General features: G+C 38.0%; 1 protein-coding gene across 1 annotated transcript in view; it reads left to right on the plus strand.

The window, feature by feature from the left end:
• The first annotated feature begins 864 nt into the window (after positions 1-864).
• LOC142342262 (glycine betaine transporter OpuD-like) overlaps positions 865-22992 on the plus strand; it is a 71111-nt gene continuing 48983 nt past the window's right edge. The window contains 3 exon segments of the mRNA XM_075393540.1: positions 865-1085; positions 1881-2084; positions 5782-6046. Of these exon segments, the coding sequence (XP_075249655.1) occupies positions 1023-1085; positions 1881-2084; positions 5782-6046 (532 nt within the window). The 5' untranslated portion in view covers positions 865-1022.

Raw genomic sequence — 22992 nt, forward strand, 5'->3', positions numbered from 1 at the left:
AAATGACCTTTGCAGATGAAGTTCAGACCGGGTTCAAAACAAATTCAGACTAGATTCAGTATCTTTTTTTGTTTTGAATTTCTACTATGATCAGTTTCAAAAATGACATGAACATAGTACTGCTCAGAGTAAAATCACAGACTTAAATAGTATGATTCAGCGCTGAGATCGTTTAACCCGAAGGTCCGGGAAATTACTGTCTAGATTTGTGTAAGATAAATTTTCTTTGCGACTGATTTTTCTCGCTGAGCTTTATTTTTCTGCGGATCTGCTTTATTTTGCAAACGAATTGACAATGCTTGCAATTTAATATTGATAAAATCATATCGAAATGAGGACTGTGATTTTTTCACTTTTCATATAAAAATGTATTCCCGGATGCTCTAGAAAATTCCTTCAGTTTAAGTTTTGCAAAACCAATTGTCAAGAGATCTTTTCCTTTCCGAAGAATAAGAATAGTTTCACAATCTTGAGACGTTTGTTGGAACATTATGTGCTACGCACAGTCTCGCACGAGCCGTCTTGTTCATTTATACACCAAACTTCTAAAAAGCCTTTATCTACGTAATTGCTAACCTGCGTATGGTCGTGCGTCAGCAATTGGTCATCCGAGGGACTTTTATGCTATTAGCTGCAAATTAGGCGTTCATTAATGTATTTCAGATTGGTTCGCCATTGAACCGCCTAATGGTATTTTGCTCATGCTACAGACAATTTATGTATATAAAAAAACGTGGTGGCCCAGAGGTAGAAGTTTTTCACAAAAAGGCGAGCAATCAAATTTCTTCTACGGCTTATAAAGAGCTGATTAAATTTTAATTGCTGGACGTTTAAGCATCATACTGTCGATTACAGAGTGTTTAAAAGTGATTAATGTATCTATATTTAGTTACAATCTGACTAATATCAAAGCCAGCTTCTTACATTTTCCGCAACACTAAAGTCCAAAAAACAGCGTGTTGATCAGAGAACAAAAGAGTTGCGACCCAAAACGGAAGCGAAAAGCGGAAAGAACACTAAAAATGTTTTTCGGAACAGCTCAGGTGTACGGAAACAAAGGAGATGGAACGTATGGAAAATTTGAGGTAAGAATGGCACAGAATTCATTTAAAAAAACAGTAACAGTTGGCCAAATATGTTTTCTATGAAATGATACAGCCTCAGAATTTTGGAATAGTGGTCGGTAAGTTTTGTTCTTCATCTGACGAGTACTCAATCATCATAGTGTTATCACTCACTCAATACATCATGATATGCATTGGTTGATTTTTCTGCAAGTGAGCGCCAATTTGAAATCAGCCTTTTTATTCATGATACTGATTCATGGCATACTTTGAATGGTCAGACATATGAACATTCTGATTTTGAATTTGTCACAGATTGCAATAAGAGACAGTCGTATCCAAACCGAAATCCGGTTGCTGGAATATAAGACTACGGCTATTTTCCGTTTGTGCCCCCAGTAAGTTGTGCACCCCACGTGGCATTACATAGCAACCACTATTTAATAATGTGGCATGTACGTTTGGAGGTGTAAATAATACGCACCCACAAAATCTATGGGGCTGGGGGAGGGGGTTGGAACAAAAGGAAAAGATACAAGTTGACGTAGTGCTGACTTCAGACTCAACAAAAATAATCATTGGCTTTTTGTGCGCGTAGTATGTCGCGGTTGATTGTACTTCATGCTCCCCAAAGTCTTCAACATGGAAAGGCTTACTTTTGTCGAAATACATTATATAAAATCAACTGGTTCCTAGAAACCCTAGAAATGGATCAAACCGCTTGTTCAATTTGATTTTTCTGAAAATTCTACAAAATTTTACAAGTTCTGTGCACGCAAGGAGTTACGGATCAGACAACACAGTGAGTTGTTTCAGGATACAAGCTTGCGAATAGCCACTTCCAAGAAAGTGCCTCGACTGTTGAGAATCGACCTGAATCCCAGGGTGTCCATTCCTGCATTCGCAATCATTTGGGGCTTGACTATATGGTGCATGTACCATAACAATGCAAACAGAAACATGGGAGATTCAAGAGCCTGGATCGCAGACAATCTCACGTGGCTCTACGTTGCCACACAGGTAATGGTCGAACTATAATTCGCTTTGAAGATGAAAACAATAAAAGCCCAATATAGTATCAATATCCCACTAAAAGTCTTGTGAAAAAAACTTCAAAATATCTTGCCAAGAGATGCAAGAGCTTCATTACCTTCGCGAAGTGTGGGGATACCTTAACCAATTCTTGTTCAGCTCAATTTGCGTATTGTAAGTTCTGAAATGCCTTAACATGACCATTGTAAATTAACGAGATTTGAAGCGCATAAAAAGATTAGTTTCCAATTACTGGTTTTATTTACGTCGAAAACAAGTGAAATTGAAATCGGATAAAAGAGCTGAACACCTGATAAGCGTTCTCGTTATTTGGAATTAATTTAGAAAATTTTTTCAAATATTTATTAAATAAATGATCGCAAACATGAACCAATAATCTATAGCAATGTTTTCGGTTGTAATATTTTGTTTTACTTCCATTTATAATGGTTTGTGGGACTACTATAGTATCAAATATAGAAAAAAAAACAATTTTAAGACAAAGCTGAATGTCGTGATTTATTTTAATTCAATTTCTTCAGAAATTTCTAACCAATATATCACTAATTCCGAAGCACAATATTACTTTAACTATAGACAAGATATATTCTGTTGCCGTATGTGTCGCTTCAATTGTCGATAAGGAATAGTTTTTGTGATTAAAATTTAAAAAAAGAACTCATCCGGAAAATTTCTAAATTACTTAATTCAGTCGTCAAGTCTCTGTATTCGTCTTACAAAAATCTAAAAAATGCATACTCTGAACAATCAATTAAGCAACCCAGATTGAGGTCCAGACCCAAATTTTTGTCTGATCAAACTTTCCAGACCAAAATTATCTCTGATCAGACCTTCCACACGAAAATTAACCTTTATCAGCCTTTCCAGACCCAAGTTACCTCTGACCAGACTCTCCAGAAACAAAAGGTCTCTGATCAGACTTTTCAGACCGGAGGCGTTCTGATCAGATCATCTTCAGACAACGGTCCAAACTCAAATTCAGACCATTGCCTAGACCTTAATCAGACCATCATCAGACTCAAGTGCACTCGAAGCATTTATGTTCAGACCCAGTTGCGCATTCATGATAAGACTGAAGTGCGCTCGAATCCTGTTATGATCAGACTCAAGTGCGCTCTAAATAGTCTGATCAGAGAGAGATTTTACTTATGAACAAATCGCTTAACTTTGCTATAATATATTCATTTCATAAAATTTGATGTTTACTGTATTTAATTCATTTAAGGAAAAATCAATTATAAAAGTTTTGCTGGAGAAAGGGAAAACCAACTGATGGGAAAAAAAATTAGCGTATCGTTTATTGTATAGTTTTGACACGATGGATGAGTTTCGACAACTCTCCATAAGAAACATCGTTGTCTCCATTTGATCAAATTTTCCTCTGAAGGGTACCGGCCTTTGATATCAGCTGGACTTCTTTTTCTGATCAAAGCTATAGACTATAGATCAAAGCTATCGGACTATAGATGAGTCTCTGATCAAAACGCTGCTTTATTTTTGCCTCTTGGCAGAACCAAAATCTCTCAGTAAAAAAATGGAAAAAACTAAGGCGCTCGAAATGGTCCTTGATCAGATCCAATTGCGTTCGAAAATATTTCTGATTAGACCCAAGTGCGCTCAAGAAGGTTATGATCAGATCCAATTGCGCTCTAAGTTGCCTCTGATTAGATCAAAGTGCGCTCGAAAAGGTTATGATCAGACCCAATTCCGCTCGAAGTCGCTTCTGATCAGACCAAAGTGGGCTCGAATAGGCTATTATTAGACCCAAGTACTCTCGAATCTGCCTATGATCAGACTTTTCAGAACAAATTGACCTCTGATCAGACCGTCTCCAGACCATCTTTCAGAATGTAATGCGCACGAACTTCCGTCCACTCCCTGTAATTTTTGTCTGAGAACAAACGGGTGTGCTCTCGACTGGGTCTGATCATAAACCAAATTGGGTCTGGACCTCAACCTTGGTAGTAACCGAAAATGAAAAGAAACAGTTACAAATTAAAATAAAACAATGATAAGAAGACTCGGTAATGTGCGTTTGCACGTAATTATGTTTTCCGACCCCACTCAGTCACGTTTTGATTTGATTCTCCAGCAAATGAGGAAGAAATTGAACCTTTCAAAAATAAATATATCGTTCACTAAACTACTAAATGGAAAAATAATGTTGAATTGTAGGGCCGACAAAACCTGCCATTAATGAGAGTGCTGGACAACACAAAGATAAAAATAAAAGATTAGAAAACTTTAATTACAACCAAAACTTGACGCCTACATTTAAAAATTTCCTAATAGTTTTCAAGTGTTCAGCAAAACCTTCACAAAAAACCCAAAAGTTAAATGCTTTCAGTTGCGCAGTCTTTAGAGGCCAATTGGACCTGTTGTTAATGTGATATATTGTCAAGTAAACAAAATCTTCAAAAACACGCAAACGCTTAAAAATCCAACGTGTTTTTGAAAAATTGTAGGAACCAAGTAGCCATTAGCTAAAACAAAAAATCATTATAGAAGTTAAATTTTATTTTACATTAAAAAACGATTGAGCTGTCTTTACTGATAGTAAACTAAAAGTAGTAAGAAGTAACATAAAAGGGTTGCAAAGTTCAAAAACTCATTGATAGTCTACTAAATACTCATAAGAGCCGTAAGATGTCAACTGAAACACGGTTTAGTTTCACTTGTACAAATAAAGAAGCCAATTGGTTTTTTTTAATTAGTGAGAATAAGTCATGAGGCGAAGAAAACAAATCCAGGAAAAAACGAGAATTCAGTTTAGGTTTTAAAAAAACACTTTGCAAAGCCATAAAAACAGTGAGCTCGTTCTGAGACCCAAATATCTATTTTTTTTAATTTGACTTCAATTGGTTGTAATTGGGATTTTTATTACTTGAACCTTCAAAATTTTTCAATAATTAACATAAAAAAACAAAAAGAACAAAAATAGTTTGAAGAGCTGATCGCACCCGAACACAATCCGAATAATTTTTTGTAATAAAAGGGTCCGGGAAGAGGGAAAAAACTAGCCAAGATATGGCCGCATGTCAAACTAAAAAACGTATTTGTTCTAAATGCTTGCGAACTAGATAATTTGGCAAACCAATGAAAATTGAATTTGGAAACCTGCAGGCGGTCGAACTGAATCATATTCTGTTTCACGTAAAAGCTAATAGAAGAAAATTGAGTTTGAGACTGAGCTCTGGTTCCATTCAAAATGAACATTTTCGCTAGTTTTTACTTGGAACAAAATTACTTACATGCTGGTTTTCTCTTCTCTAAACAAGCGGCTTTTTATCAAACCTCTTTTCTCTAAAATAAAAACCCATTTTTTCACTTAGTTGTTACTCATATATTTTCGCAATTTTCACGCCAAATTCAGCAATCAAAACTATAAAAATGTATATATGAGGTAAAATGCATTAAACTGTTAAACGAAATTCTTGAGCTTATCTGCTCGATTTCGCAGAGTACAAAAAAATCTTTGAGAAATTTTCATCGAATAAAGTAGCAAATATAATACGTTTGGTAGTCACACGGCCAATCAGAAAGAGATGTGAGGACGGGTTTGTATGTTGTCCATTGAAAATACCGATCAAAGATCGATCGTTTCTTATTGTAGAGCCAAAAATTGGACTATTGATAATTTATGCGGACTGCTGTTTTGTTTCAGGATTTGTGGCTATTTTTCATGGTATGGCTATACTTCAGCAAATATGGTTCCCTCAAGCTGGGTAAAGATGATGACGAGCCGGAGTTCCCAGCCCTGACGTGGTTCTCGATGATGTTCTCGTGTGGAGTGGGGGTGGGTTTGTTCTACTATGGAGTGGCAGAGCCAGTATACCACTATACTCAGCCCAACAGGTACACAGCTGACCCCTACAGACCAGACAACCTCATCGCACAGGACGCCATCAATCTCACTTATTTGCACTGGGGTAAGTTCAATTGTGAGTTCATCGATATGGCATATTTTGACCTCTTGAGCACCAGTTTTCATAATTGTCCGGCACAATTTTGATCTGTGATGTTTCCTGTGAGTTCAGCATTTATTATCTGTAGTTTTTACTCAATATTTGCAGCCAGTTTGAACTCTTTCAGCTTGAAACCCTAGACCTCTAATTAAATCATCGTAGATCAAAACTCTGATCAGACTCTCGTGCGCTGGAAATTCTGTATGCCTTCAATGTATGATCTAATCCATCTTCAACCAAACCGTCAAACAAAAACGATCTCTTATTAGATTTGTAGACCTTCCGTGGTCATAGCTCTGAAAGTTTCCAGATCTTTGTCCAACTTTTCTCGCACTCATATACTGTCTGGTATCAATGGTGAAGTGTCTGCCAGGAAATCCCAGACAAGCTCTTCCACTTAAGGTAATGTAGTTAATGAGAACATTTAGCGATCAATGAAAACACTTGCAGCCTAATAAAGTTACAATAGTTCTCAGGCATGGATTTTATGGAACTTAAGCTATATTGACTGGAAAATGTTTAACTAGGTTCGGTTGAATTAAAAAAGCCCAGCCTATGATGTCACTGTGCACCACTTCTTGAAAAGTGAGCTATAGATGAGTTATAATTGTGTTAACCGAGAGTTCTCCAAATTTTCGTTGCCTATAATATTTCATTTACTTTGACCCCGGAAATTTTAACACTTGACTATTCTTCCAGTTTTGCATAGCCCAATCGCTCGGTAAACCAACCGTGTAAACAAAGGTGCGATTTCGTATTATACCACTCTGACCTGAAAAGGTGAAATTTAGCTTTACCATGGGAAAAAGTATAATTAGTTATTATTGCACTTTGTTTTCACCTGGACCAGAGAGTGCAATTAAGTATTATTGACAAAAAAGTGCAATTAAAGTGCAGTTTCCAGTTTTTCCACTCTTTTCTCCAAATTTTAGAGTGGAATCACCTATTACACTCTTATCCCGCTATTTAGAGCCAAATTACGGGTGAAATCTTGTCCTGGGATTAAACAAAAGCACAGGCAATAAACTGCTGCAAAAGATTTCTTATGCCACACTGACATGGGTAAAATTTGTAACATTTGTCAGCGAAAAACGCAAAAATTGAGCAAATGGCACTGTTTTAAATTGATGCTGTTGATTTTGTTCAAGGACTTTGTTGGGTTATAGACTTTTGCAAGCGGAATAAAAAGCGTTTTTAACTAGCAAAAGAATTAATTTCTCAAAAAATGAGAGAATAACAAAATGATATTTTACAGTAGAATCTAGAGATTTACAGGAGAGATATGATTATTAGATCAAGATTGTGATTTGAATTTGGGGAATGAAAAAGGACTCCAAAATCAGCTGTATATATACCCATTATCAGTGTGAAAAAGTCAAGATACAAAACTAATCTTAGCATTGTGATTTATAGTGGGGGTAGCAAAGGTTACCCAATATGGTTTGCTTCTGCAAATCAGTCGCAAAGGGAACCTTAAATGGAATGCATTTGCACTTTTCTAAGATTCCATTCACACTTCCGGAGATATCATCATCATTTAATACATGCTGGGAAGATATTACATCATTTCATCTAACTCTAATAATAGTTATCTAGATTCGCCAATTTGAACCGAATATTGATTCTAAGCACCATTTCTTGACGATTCATTTATATAATTTTTTTGATCGAAGTCATATTGCTTGTCTTTCTATTCTGGTAAGTCAAACTTTCTTTCTAATTCTCACTAAGTTTAAGACTATAGTTTGATTGATATTCTAACACCCCACTCAGACTTGAGTTGATTGCGTAGAGTCTGTTCCCATCAAACTGCTCTGAATGTTTCCACTTTCGAAACGGGTGAGGACTTTGTGAACATGTCCGCTGCCATTTTGTCTGTAGGGACGTAATGATTTGAAATAGTCCCATCCTCCGTCTTGTCCCGGATGAAGTGAAACTTTGTTTCGATGTGCTTGCTTCTTTTGTGCATGACTGGGTTTTGGCAGAGTCTGATACAACTTTGGTTGTCTTCTCCAATTGCTATTGGACGTTTCTGTTGGATGCCAAAATCCTCTAGAAGTTGTTTCAGGTAGAGTGCTTCCTGAACTGCTGCTGCCATTCCCTGATATTCTGCTTTTGATGAAGAAAGAGCAACTGTGGCCTGCTTCTTGACAACCCAGCTGAGCGCTGCGCCACGTCCGTTGAGCTTGAAGTAATAGCCCGTTGTTGATTTTCTGTCGTTCACGTCTCCAGACCAGTCTGCATCACTTTGCCCCACTAAATCATAACTAGCCTCTTTTGTGTAAGTAATTTTTAAACTCTTTGAAACTTGAAGATATCGCAGAAGTCGTTTTCCGCCCATCCAGTGTTGATTGGTAGGTGCATTCATGTGTCTGGACAGAATTTTGACTGTGAACATGATGTCTGGCCTCGTCTGTTCGGCCAGAAACAGAAGTGATCCAACCAAGCTTCTGTAGATCCGCTGGTCCACTTCTTCGTCTCCGTTCTGTGCTGTCTGAAATTTCAAATTCAAATCAGCTGGAGTTCTTGAGGGTTTGCATTGATCCATTTGAAACCGCTCAAGCATTGTTTCTATGTAGCGTTCGTGGTCGACTGTGACTTTGCACTTTTCTCGTCTGATTCTTAGACCCAGAAACCAGTGTAGTCTCCCTCTGTCTTGCATGTGAGAGGTTGCTTCTAGTGCCTTCTTGACATCAGAGACCACTGTCATACTTCTTGATGCTACTATGATGTCGTCAACCCAGACCAAGGTGTGATCCTCTGCCTTCGATCTTGCGAACAAGCAGTGATCGTTCCTGCTTCTGGTGAACCCCTGTCTCAGTAGGAAGTTTGTCAGCTCTTTGTACCAGTTGTTAGCAGCCTGTTTCAAACCATAAATTGATTAATTTAATCGACATACTAACTTCTCCCCATCTGATCCGCGTTTTACAAACTCCTGTGGCTGTTCCAGATACACTTCTTCCTCGATTGGTGAGTGCAGGAAAGCAGTCTTGACATCAATTTGGTGCATCACATGGCCCTGCTTCGTTGATAGCTGAAGTAGAATCCTGAATGTCTCTGGCTTACAGGTAGGCCCAAAAGTCTCAAAGTAGTCCAGTCCTTCCACTTGTTTGAAGCCTTTTGCCACATAGCGCGCTTTGTCTTTGTACACTTGACCACTGGGTCCCAATTTCACTTTGTAGACCCATTTGCCCGGTATGACGTCCCTGTCTGCGGGTGGTCTCACTAGGTTCCAAGTCTCGTTGTCTTGGAGTGCCTTGACCTCGTCCTTCATTGCCCGGTGCAATTGGTCCCAATCGTCTACTTGCTTGGCTTCGTAGACTGTTTTGGGTTCCACATAGTCGCCCTCAGTCACAACAAGATGGGTCCTGACTTCTCCAAAAAATTGCGGAACATTCCTTGCTCGTGTCCCTCGTCTGGGCTCTGCTCTGTCCGCGTGTTCCAGTGCATCTTCATTGAAGCCAACTGTCTCTAACTGTGAGAAGTCTTCTGTGTCACTGTCTTCCAGTGACTCTGAGTCTCTGTGACTCCCTCTTGTTCCAGTAGATCCTTCATCAAGTGCTGTTTCTCCAACATTCGAGACCTCTTGTCTCAGTGTTGTTTCTTGAGTATTCACGCTCCCTGCGTCATGCCACTCCTCCTTTATTGCAGTAGATGTGTCCTGTCGTTCTCTGTTGTCATCATCTTGATGAGCATCATCTGGGTGCCAGATTCCCAGTTTCGACCCATCATCTAGTAGGTCAGCCCTTTCTTTGTTGTCAGGGATTGAGCCCACTTCAGACTCCTTAATGATCATATCTCGAACTGCCATCACCTTGCGTCTGTTGGGTATGTACACCAGGTATCCGTTTTCTCCTTCAGTGAAACCCACAAACTTTCCTTCCAGTGCCTTGGGTTAAAGTTTGCTGATTTCTCTGTCCCTCTTCCTCATGAAGACTGTGCCACCAAAAATAGATAATTTACTAATTGGAAGCTTAGGTTTTATACCTCTCATCAGCTCTGCTGGGCATGTTTCTTCTCCTCGTCTCACAACCAAGTTTCTGATCCTTGCTGCGTAAAGAATTGCTGCTCCACACATCATCTTGGGAAGTCCTGAGTCAATGACCAAACATCTTGCCCTCTCCAAAAGTGTCCTGTAGCACCTCTCATCTAACCCATTCTGTTGTGGCGTCTCTGGTATGGTCTTCTCCTGTAGAATGCCTGCATCTAAACAGTACGTCTTGAACAGCTCTGAGAGAAACTCTTTCGCGTTGTCTTGCCTCAGCGTCTTGGGCGTCCCCACACTGAGAACAAATTTCATCAGGCTGGCCAATGCTTCACTCTTTGCCTTAAGCAATTCAACAAACACAAACTTCGTGTACTGGTCTGCAAAAACTATGCAGAACCGGAACCCTGACAGTGAATCTACTCTGAAAGGTCCCATCACGTCTGTGAACACCCTCTCCAGCTTCTCTTCTGCTTGGGTCTCTGCCACTCTTGGTACTGGAGTCTTTGTGCTCTTGGCCAATGCACACACATTGCATACATCATCAAGTTCCCCCACTGTCTCTGGTGCATTCCTGACCACATCCGCTTGATTCAAATGACCCAATTGTCTGTGTAACATCCTTGCACTGTCAAGTTTCACGCTGTTGGAACTCATCTTGAATTCTAGAACGCTGCAGGGTAAGTAAACAAATTATTTTCTTGTGTTAGTTTTACCCGAGTTCCCTTCTGGAGTTTCATGCAACTGTTTCCTCTCTAGAAAGTGAAGCTATGTCCCCACTCCGTGCATCTTGAGACTGATGGGAGGTTTGAAGAAAAGTCCGGCACAAACAGAACATTTTTGGGTTCGCATTGTAATTCCCCTTTGTTTGAGGGTATTCTGATCCTCACACAGCCTCTGCCCACCACTCTGGAAGCCTCTTTGTTGGGATTTCTGACCACTGATTGAATGGGCACAAAGTCCAGAAACGCATCGATGTTCGTCACAATGTGATCTGTACAACCACTGTCCACTAGCATGTCTGCTGTCTTCCACTGGGTAAGAGCTGCCCAGCATTCCTTGTCTGGTGTAGCCAATGTTGGACCCATTGCCACTTACTCATGTTTGCCTCTATCTCTTTGTCTCTTGCATGCCCTGTCTAGGTGACCCTTCTCACCACACTTGCTGCATTGTGCTGTCTCCTTCTTCCTGCAGTCCTTGGCAAAGTGTCCAGGGATCCCACACACAAAGCAGTTTCCTTTCTTGGGTCCCTTCTTGAAGTCATGCTTCACTGCCAGTGCCACTGAACCACTTTGTCCCTTGTGTCTCTGCACTGTGCTCTCATGAAAGATCTGCAGCCTTTTCCTCAACTCTGTGAAGTTCGTTGCCGGGTTGAAGCTTTCCTGTATAACAAAACTTTCATACCTCAATGGCAGACCATTGAGGACCAAGGCGTTGAAGAGGGTCTCTGAGACTGCTTCCCCTGCTTCTTGTAGCCTTGTGAGCAACTCCTGTCCTCTGGTGAAGAAGCTGTCCAAACCAAATCCTCAGAATCCTCGAGCTGCAGTCGAGCAAGCTGTGCCACTAAAGTCATCACTGTCGGCGTCTCCACACTCTGAAATCTCTCTTGCAAAAGCTTCCAAGCCTTTGCTCCATCTCCAATGCCATCATCTCCCACACAGTCATGTCTCATCAGCATGAGGGTTGTTGCATCTAGAGTCACTGCCAGGTGGCACCACACATTGTTCCGTTTCTCCTTGATGTCTGCAACTTCCTTCTCATATGCATCCTTCAGCACCTTGTGGTTCTTCTTCTCAGCATTGGTTGCCCCATTGGCCAGTGGCGCAGGCTCATTGGGTTGCTCCTCTGTCCCAGTAGTGATTTGTAGAGTCCCTTCCTCTGCATCATCGCCACAAATCTTGCGCTCCAGATTGGAAAGTCCTGTGCCTTTCCTGTGTATGTCAGCAGCTTCACTGTCTGTTGATCTATGGGAGTTTGAGCAACCAAAACAGTTGTGAAAAGAAAAGGTAAGTAGCAGAAAAGGATTATGACTGTCAACAACAAATTAGTTTTGTTTTGGAAATCAGTTTTATGACTTAGAAAATTGCTGGGCTCATAACCTGTTGGGTTATGGACTTTTGCAAGCGGAATAAAAATTGTTTTTAACTAAGTAAAAGATTTAATTTCTCAAAAAATGAGAGAATAACAAAATGATATTTTACAGTAGAATTTATAGATTTGCAGAAGAGATCTGATTATTAAATCAAGATGGTGATTTGAATTTGGGGAATGAAAAAGGACTCAAAAATCAGCTGTGTATATACCCATTATCAGTGTGAAAAAGTCAAGATAAAAAACTAATCTTAGCACCGTGATTTATAGTGGGGGTAGGAAAGGTTACCCAATATGGTTTGCTTCTGCAAACCAGTCGCAAAGGGAACCATAAATGGAATGCATTTGCACTTTTCTAAGAATTCATTCACACTTCCGGAGATATCATCATCATTTAATACATGCTGGGAAGATTTTACATCAATTAATCTAATTCTAATAGTAGTTATCTAGATTCACCAATTTGAACCGAATATTAATTCTAAGCACCATTTCTTGACGATTCTTTTCTATAATTTCTTTGATCGAAGTCATATTGCTTGTCTTTCTAATCTGGTAAGTCAAACTTTCTTTCTAATTCTCACTAAGTTTAAGACTATAGTTTGATTGATATTCTAACACAGTTTCCAGTTTTTCCACTCTTTTTCTCCAAATTTTAGAGTGGAATCACCTATTACACTCTTATCCCCGCTATTTAGAGCCAAATTGCGGGTGAAACCTTGTCCTGGGATTAATCAAAAGCACAGACAATAAACTGCTGTAAAAGATTTCTTATGCCACACTAAATTGGGTAAAATTTGCTACATTTGTCAGCGAAAAACGCAAATATTGAGCAAATGGCACTGTTTTAAATTGATGCTGTTGATTTTGTTTAATTTCTTTGAGATCCGATCATTGGGATGCCAATGAGTGGAAAAAAGAGTTCGTCTTCAGGGGGTAAAATAAGGAAAATTGAGAGGGTAACGTGGTTCATAATTAGGTTTCAATATCAGCCACCAGAAAAACTGATTTTGATCACAAATATGTTTAAAAGGGAACCTATAATGATCTAGTTTTGATTAAAGAAGCAAATTTGGTTGGTGTACTGCAGCTGGATGTCTTTTATTCTCAATACATTTTTCTCTTCCGTTTAACTCTTCTTTTTGACTCTTTTTAAGATCTTTTGCGATTAACATTGTCTTACTAACTTCCAAAATTGCAGTTAGCCAACTCTACATAATACTCTTTACATCCCTACATCTACTCCTTAACTTTCGTTATAGACACAAACAAAATTAAGGATAGTAGATGTAGGAATGTGAGGAACATCACGTAGAGTTCACTCTAAAAAAATTGCAGATAAATTGATTATAAAATGCAGGTAATTTTACCTAGAATTTGCAAGTAAATTGTTCTTTAATGCAACTTACCTAGAAACTACCTGCTAGCAATCTAAACTACCTGCAATTCTAGGTAAATTTGCCTGCAAAGTACCTAGAAATTGCAGTGTTACCCTCCTAGAATTTTACCTGCAAAAAAAAAATTCTAGGTAGTTCTACCTGCAAATTGCATGTAAAAAGTGCAGGTAGAATTACCTTAAAATTTCATTTTGCAGGTAATTTTTTTAGGTGAAAATACCTGCAAATTCTAGGTAAGTTCTAGGAAAATTTACCTAGAATTTTACCTGCAAAAAAAAAATTCTACCTGCAAACCGTTTATGCAATTTGCAGGTAGAATTACCTAGAATTTTTTTTTGCAGGTAAAATTCTAGGTAAATTTTCCTAGAACTTACCTAGAATTTGCAGGTATTTTCACCTAAAAAAATTACCTGCAAAATGAAATTTCTAGGTAATTTTACCTGCAATTTTTACATGCAATTTGCAGGTAGAACTACCTAGAATTTTTTTTTGCAGGTAAAATTCTAGGAGGGTAACACTGCAATTTCTAGGTACTTTGCAGGCAAATTTACCTAGAATTGCAGGTAGTTTAGATTGCTTGCAGGTAGTTTCTAGGTAAGTTGCATTAAAGAACAATTTACTTGCAAATTCTAGGTAAAATTACCTGCATTTTATAATCAATTTACCTGCAAATTTAAACACCATTCTGATTAGCAAGCAGCTTCTGTCGGGTGTGCAAAAAAACCTGGTGTGACCAGGTTATCAACTTTGCACTTCCCATTATACTGTATTTTTAACGTGGGTCTCAGCTCGCCATGTACATAGTACACGACTTAAACAAAACCACCAGCGGGAAGGCGCCCACAAGGTCTCGAACTTGGGATTAAGGACGGGCAGTGTAAAATTTAAAATAAAACATACAGGCACAAATTAAAAGTAGCAAAGAATTAAAATTACATGTGATGTTACATGCTTTACATGCAAAATACATGAAAAAATTTAATAAAGAAGCTCCAGAGAGAGTTACTGCCCATCCCAAATCCAATTTACAAAATAAAAGACATCAAACCTCTTTCTGGAGCAATGGAAAAGAAACAACAGAAAACACTTTAACGTGCAAAATAAATCAGCTCACAGGCCAGCAGAAGAATTGAAGTTGATAGGGTGGTACCCTCTACTCAAGTTCCGTTCCTCTTTCGGCAAAATACTGAAAATATTGAAAGCAAGTTATAGGAAGGCATGCTTTTTGACAGGGCGGTGCCCACTAATCAAAAAACACACCTGCCTACTCTAAAAATTTGTTTTATATTTCATACCTATTTATATTCAGGTTTTCTGTAGGTTTCTTTTCCATATAAATCGACTCAAGAGTTGTATTATCCAAACTAATTTTTTTTGTTTTTTATAATGATAACAATCGGACATTGAAAACAGCAGATTAACAAAATGAGGAGCCCAGCACATTCAAATCACACAATAAGAGCAGATGAGGCAGTTTTGGAATCACAATAAATAGTACTGAAAAGGTTTAAATGCAATCTAACTATTTTTCAACTCAAGCTAATCTTTCACTAGAAACGGCAGAAAAAGAAGAAGGGAAGCTCCAAAACTTTAACTACAACTAAAATGATTAAGAAATGATAAGAATTCTAAAAACAATATAGTTTGGGAGCAACCACAATGCATAACAGAAAATTGCAGAAGAAAGAGATTACAGTTGACATCGAATTCATAAATACTGAGTTATAAATAAGAAACTAGAAGTATGAAAATAGAAAATTACTGAATAGGTTCAAATGCAATCTAAATATTTTTGAACTCAAACTAATCTTTCATTCTAAACGGCAGAAAAAGATGAAGGGAAGCTCCAAAACTTTAATTCCTACAACTAAAATGATTAAGAAATGATAAGAATTCTAAAAACAATATAGTTTGGGAGCAACCACAATGCATAACAGAAAATTGCAGAACAAAGAGATTAAAGTCAGCATCGCATTTATAAATACTGAGTTATTAATTAGAAATTAGATTATACTAACAATAGCAGCAACCTTTGATTTTATCAGCAGAAATACAAATAATTGAAGCAGGCGGAAAATTGATATTCAAAAATCAGACGTTCAAGGAGCAGCGTACGAGACAGATGAATTAATACAGCACATTCGGAGAACTAACTAATTTTTTTGGGCTTTTTTTCTTTTTATTTAACTTTTTTTTGCTAAAATGAAATAATAAATCTACATGCAAATATTAAGCATTGAAGTTACATATTAAGTTACACATTGGCTTCATGTAAGTAACACTTTCAGGAACTGCCCTCCAACCTTCTGCAATCTCAGTCCTAATACAATGTGTAATCTTAATATCAAGAGCAATATGTCACCTATTAAGTCAGAGAGCAGTTCAAAACAAATAAAAATTAGGAAAAGTCAGGCACGCAGGCACGATTGAACATGAAATCACATAATTTACTAAGAAGTTTTGCGTATTGGCTTCTACATTGCACTTTCAGATGGTAATTGGGAATTATTCTATTGTTCTGATCGTAAAAAAACTTATTTTGAGCACTATCACAAGGGCGGGGAAAAGCACTTGCTTTAACAACAGTATTGGGAAAATATTCAGCCTTAAATTCAGTCTTTAATCGTGCATTAAAGTTCTTTAATTTTGATAAAAGTGGTTCTTCAGTTTGATCACCACGTTCAAACAGTTCAGCTACACAAAGTATTTGATTGGGCCACTCAGCAGGCAGATGTTGTTTAAATTGTAAAATATATTGCAACATTTCATCAACGGATTTTTCTCTCAAATCATTACCGCCCAGTAAAATGCAAATATATTTAAAATGTGCTACAGAAGGAAATAGCTCTGCTAAATGTGATAATCTACGACCGCCTTGGGAACATATTACAAACTTTTTATGATAAGTTTTTAAAATATCATAAGACCAGCATGTTTCATAAGTATCTCTTAAATTAGAGTCTCCAATAAACACTACCCTATTATCTAATTCCACGTAACCGTTTTGAACTTCCCATAATAACTTCACTGCATAATCTGATACTACCTGTCCTGGCTGGAGTTTTCCAACATGAAATTCGTCCTCTTCCACTTGTTGATTGTCCATCTCTGAAGCATTGGTTAACCTCAGAGAAAAATTAATATGTATATATATATATATATATAAATATAATATAATATAATATATATATATATATATATATATATATATATATATATATATATATAATATATAAAACTACAACGGCAAAAAACAACCGAACCGAAACAACCAAACCGAAACCAGACCTATGGTTCGAAAAACGAAAAACTAAAGAAAAAAGTGCAAGAAAAATACGCAAAACTTTGCTGTTTTATTTACAGCTCACAGTGTCAAATAAACTAGCATAATTGTTGAACACGAGTCTATGACGTAAACAGATATGAGAGAACTGACAACTTTCAAGAAAACAGGAGTGCAGGGAAAGGGGATGGAAATCAAAAACATCTGAATAAGCAACGAACGAAAATTTATGCGCGGAATCTTGCGTTACAGCGTAAGCTCGTGAATGAGAATCATAGAAATGAATTTTCAAATTGACTACAACAAAATACACATGAGTGTTATTACAAGAATATGTTTTATTAGACCAAAAACAGGAACATTATCATCAGAAATAGAGATTATGATAGCTTCATTAGAATTATAGCGCGTACCTTTGATTTGAGCATGTTTTGAGATTAAAACATTACAATTTTTTAAATTTTTCATCAATATCGAGGTTTTCACATTTGAAAAACTCTGAAAAATTGACCAACTTAGCACCAGGAAAATCATCCTCCTTCACTGGCAAACCGTTTCGCCAATCAACAAACTGCGCAATTTGATGTCTCATTGCCAAACTCTTAGTCAAGTTTTTAAAATTACAAATGTTGTTTGCCAATTTTTTGAAAAACTGATGTTTTCGTTCATAGCGGAGCACGCTTAGATACAAGAGAGGGCCACAAGATCGAATAACCCTAGGATAATGAACCATGTGGTGTTGTTTGAAAATCATACTGCTGTCCGTAAAAGTTTGTGCAAACAAACTGAGGTGATTGTGAATAAGAACACCAAGAATTGAGATGTCCTCCTCCTCAAAAGCAGGGCTCAGCAACATCTCGACAAGATTGAAGTAGTCTAGCATGAAAGCCCAAACCGAGTCACCCTCTGGCACCAAGTCACTCAGCATTAGGGGTAAGAAGCGGAAGAGGGTGTACATCTAATCATACTTCTCTTTAAGTGACTTGGATGTCTTTTCCTTTATCCTAGAAAATGAAACGCGAAAAACTGCGGATAGAAAACTTTTGCACGCGTAGCTTGAAATAAAAATAACCTTTCTTCAGCAAACTCGGAGGGCTTTCCGTCAACATCTCGTCCGTAGTTGAACCAATTTATCCGTGAATTAAGATCCTGCAGTGAAAGATAACCTGATTCAAATATAAGGTTATTAAGAACAAGTTTCACTGTGTGCATCAATCCTCCTTGAAAAATGTCATGGTGCAGGTCAGCTGTGAAATTATCGTACGGTTCAAAAAAAGATGTTTTAAGCCGGCATAAAGATTTAACACCTGATCCCGTCACACCTACATCATTCAAACAAGAAGCAGCAGACCGGAGCTCTTGTACTTTCTCCTCGAACGTTTCCTTGAACTTAGACTGCTGCACAGTACATTTTTCGCAGCATAGGCCGCCGGAGAAATTTTCATTGAATCCAAAAACAGAGTGGTACGCTAAATTGTCTGCAACGAAAGTTAGTCTATTTGCTTTTAATGTAAGAGATTTTCCACTTTTTGTTGCTAAGGTGATTCCATTTTCGAGTTTTTTCAAGTCATTTGTTATAGCAGCTACTACAGGTGAAAAACCATAAGATTTTACGTCAAGGTAAGAAACAAGGGCCACAACAAAGGTAAAACGCAAATCAGAATTCAACCAGGGGGGCAGATTTTTTAGGCACCAATAAAAACAGCCAATTTTATGTATGGTTGCTCTAGAGCCTATCGGATTTGCAGTCTCAAGTTCGTCAAAATACAGTTGAAGAGATACATTCACTGAAATTTCGCCTTCGCACTCAACAATTGTATCGAAATCTATTATTGCTTTTGCTTTATCAAGATTAAGGCTACCCTTACTCTGATTGATGTCAAAAAGAATTCCACGAGCTGACAGTTTTTTCAAGTAGTTATCATAAGCTAAGCAAACCTGGAAAACATCTTCATGTTGAAAAAGAATTTTTGAGAGAACATCAGTAATCGGAATAAATTGACCTGTTCTTATCGTCTGCTTAAATTTACTTAGACCGTTAACATTTCTAATCTCAGTCTCCTCTCCAAATATAATATCAACTGGCTCTACAAAATTAGGTTGTTTCTTGAGAAACGAAACCAACTGGTACTGATTACTAGTGTCGCTAACACTGAAGTTTTTAGTGCAACATAGAAGTTTTTGGAAAACTGGTGACTCAATCACCGATGGTACATCTTTTTCGACCTGCCCTAATGCTAATTGAACTGATTTCATTACTTCCTCTAACGCAGAACAAGCGATTGACGAGAACGAGAGACACTGAGTCCAAGTAGAGGAAGTTTGACAAAGACTTTTAAGTAAAACTTCACGGCCGCAAAATCCATTTGCTATGCATTCTAATTTTCCTAAAATATCAGGTTGCCACTCTAGATCATTCAGGTCTTCGATTTTTTCATCCTCGTCAGTTACTGATTGTGGTTTGCTATTCTCGTTTACTTCAAAAGTACCATGCATTTTCCTTACATGTTTTTGCAAATACTTTAGCGATGCGAATTCTCTAGGACAAAAAGGACACAAAAAACTGGACGCCAAAAAATGAAAATCACTCAAGTGTCTGTCATAGTTCCCAAGCGTTACACAATTAAATAAACAACCTTCTTGTTTACATTGGAAATTTTGTTTGCTTTCTAAACTGTAATTGAACTTCTTTTTGGACCACGGATAAAATCTTACAGGCTTAATTTGTGTCTCATCAGATGTGCAATCAATTGAGCTATTTTCACAATTTTGCGATAACTTATCGGAGAGCGAACTGGGGCAATTGTTAAGAGTTAAAGAGTCAGCACAACTGTTCGTTATTTCAACCAATTCTCTACCAGCACAATTAGTTTTAGTTTTTTGAAACCCAGACCCGACATGATTGCTGTTATTATTTTCGTTTTGCGACGACGTTAACTTTGCCAGATTTTTCGATGCTAAATCAAAAAAATGATTTTTCGAATGCTCTACAAAACGAGGATAGCTGCCAAAAATGCGCTGACAAAAAGGGCATGTAAACAAAGCTTCCAACTTATGGTTTCTCAGATGAGATATAAATTCGGAGGACGTCTTCAAGACTTCTGCACAAAATTCACAACCTAAGTAGATATTACTCGTTTCATTCTCTTCAAAACCTTCTTGTTGCTCTCTTACTCTTTTCGAAAACCTTTGACTTGATCCAAACCCTGAAGGCACGTCAGAGCTGCATAAAACACCACCGGATGATGTTGCATACTTATCTGTGTCGGAATGCTCCGACAGCAGCCTCTGTTCACCTGAAGCCTTTATGCTTGTCCACATCTTCAGTGTTTTAGCAGATTTTTCCGAACCTGAAACACAGCTAGGAACAGCAGAGGATATACCAGCTAAGGAAGCTTCGTCCGTTTGACTATTTAATTCAGCGTTGCCAGAAGTTATTTCAATTCGATTGTCAATTTCATCAGACGGGCTGCGGTCTAAACAAGACTGAGTACTTGATCTCTTCAAACCCGACCTAGTTGTTGAACATAATGCATTGAGTTGGAAAATGTCATTAAAATCCTTTGAGACATGCTTTTCTTTATGTGACATAAACACAGTTCGTTGTTTTTCCCAAAATACTCTTTTCCGTAGAAAACTGTTATTTCATCACCTTTTTCAACATCCCTGATAACTTCAAGTACAGCAAGCCCACTTTTTCCTTTTGGTTCCTTATACCTACAATTAGGAATACAAGAGTGATTAACGAACGACAAAGGTCCTTGCAGAGAATACGAATTTTTCTCCTTAAAGAAGATCGAATAGTTTAATTCTGGAGTGTTATCAATATCTTGAGGGCAAGTTGCTACAACCCCTTTCAGTCTAGGTATTATTTCACCTACTTGAAATCCGCTTTTTGAAATAATTTTGTAGCCACAATAACCTCTACTCTCATCCTCAGAATAGATTAGTTCTTTTTCGTAGGAAACAAAAGAAAAAGAAGTTAGATACAAATCCTGAAGGAATTTATATAGACTTGACTTCTTCGATACCACCTTTCTCTGATCAGCTCTGATTGCCCGATGACTCCTCACACCACCCTTATCAAGAAGTTCGTCCAAAAGAAGCCAGTCTACGCTCGCGACTTCATAATAATCCTGAACACTTGTTTCAACTAGCTTGCTCATTTTTGATCTGAAGTCAGTGTTCAACCGCTGTTACCTGGTTTTAGGAATCTTTCACCAATAAAAACAGATTGCCAACTGAAGTAAAAAGTTCTGCACAACCGAAAGTGAAATTCTATAATGATAACAAAAAAAAACAAGCGATAAATCAATATCATCAGATGACACTTAATTTTAACACTGTTTTAACGATTACCACTTCAGTTTACCACAATAGAAGTTTCCGAACTCAAGCTATCTGCGAAGACGCGTCACGCAATTTAGCCGCAAAGTTGTCAACTTGAGGCGGCACATATGATACATGGAATTTATATACCACTATCTGCAAGAAACTCCACACAGCGAATGTTTCAGTGGGGAACTTAAGATTGAGCACATAGAAAATCTTTATGGCCACATCCACCGCCTGAAAAATGTCCTCACATGGCACTACTCTTTTGGGTCCCACAACGAAGACCTAAATCGACAATTTACCAGCAATTGAAAAATATTATTTCTACCGACAAAAAATTTAACGTTAACTGGGCAATACCTGGCTGCTTGTGCAGAGTATAGTGCCAATACTCTCACTTCTGCATGTTTCATTAAGGTTTCCAACATCCTTAAAAACAAGAACTATCAATATTATTAGGCAAAAAAGTGAGTATTTGTGGTACTTAACAACTACCGGAATGTCGCGAATAAATTTTGCCACAGCAATTGTTCGCAGTTCCGCGTTCGTACTCCTCCTTTCTTTCCCAACAACTTGCTTGACCGGCATTAGAGCATTAGAGCAGGAAGTGCTCTCAATGCAAGCACTGGGTCCGAAACTACAACAAAGATCAGCATGAAACAAGCGAAACAAAAATAATCAAGTTAGAGAAAACAAAGGATCATACATCTTTTGCTTCTCAAAATGAGGATTTTCTCAGCGGCCTCTCTTGGTGGATCATCGCAAATTGCCAGTATTTTCGACACAAATGGCAAGAACAACTTTCCGAAGCTGTCCTTGGGAGCATTTGGTACCCACAATAAGAACTCGTTATCCAGCTTAAAGAAAAAATAATTAAATTGAGAAGATTGGGCAAAATTTAAGAGCTGCACAAACTTCGCTTTTTGTCTTTAACTCCATTCCAATGTAGTAGAGGTATGTGTCATAATTGACAGTACCAGCCTCTGATAGAAGCCCCTTTCTCGTCTCGAAAGTCTGACGCCTCCTTTCTTCGAAATCGAGATCATCTTCTCCGAAGAGATCTTGAAGGACGCTCAAGTCGACAACAACCCTCTCTTGAGTCTGCGAGACTCTTGCTCTCTTAGGTTGCGACGCCGTTCCTGAACATTAGATTATTAAATTTCATGTTGCGCGCGTGAAAATACATTTTACTAACCACTTCTTCTGGCCTCATGACGCTTAGACCTCGCCCGCAGTGACTTAAGATGCTCCTCGATTAGACCTTTGGCACATTTTGGCTTGCCACTTTCGACATAATATGGCCGGAATAATTGTGCCTTAAACAGATTTTCGGTAGAAAGGAAACTTCACAGATAAAAGATTACAAACATGTGAATTAAAATTATTACACATGGATAGACCGTGTCCAGAGACTTCAGTTCGGGTTTCACTTGTATCGCCAGTTTTGCATAACGCAGTTTGTCCTGGGATGAGGGATTAAGTTTTCTGTCCTCGGGTTGTCGCTATGATAAAAACGGGATTCAAATCAAGAAACGACTCAACTTGAAAAAAAATTAAATTCAAAAAACCTTTATCAACTCTGCCACCAGTATCCGGTTGAATTCATGCTTTCCGGCATAGGTTGATACGTCTATATTCTCGGTCAACTCCCGAAGCTGGTCACTGGTTAGTTCCGGTAGAACATTTTCCTGGTTTGATGCATCGCTATTGATCGAAATGTTACTTAACGGTGATGAAGTACCACTCGCATCTAGAGACGTAGACGGCAAAGACCTCATACTTGCAGTAGTTGGCGTGGAGTTCAATGTTTGCGCCTGCA

The sequence above is a fragment of the Convolutriloba macropyga genome, chromosome 7, assembly GCF_964194025.1.
Source record: "Convolutriloba macropyga chromosome 7, txConMacr16.3, whole genome shotgun sequence".
Taxonomy (NCBI): domain Eukaryota; kingdom Metazoa; phylum Xenacoelomorpha; order Acoela; family Convolutidae; genus Convolutriloba; species Convolutriloba macropyga.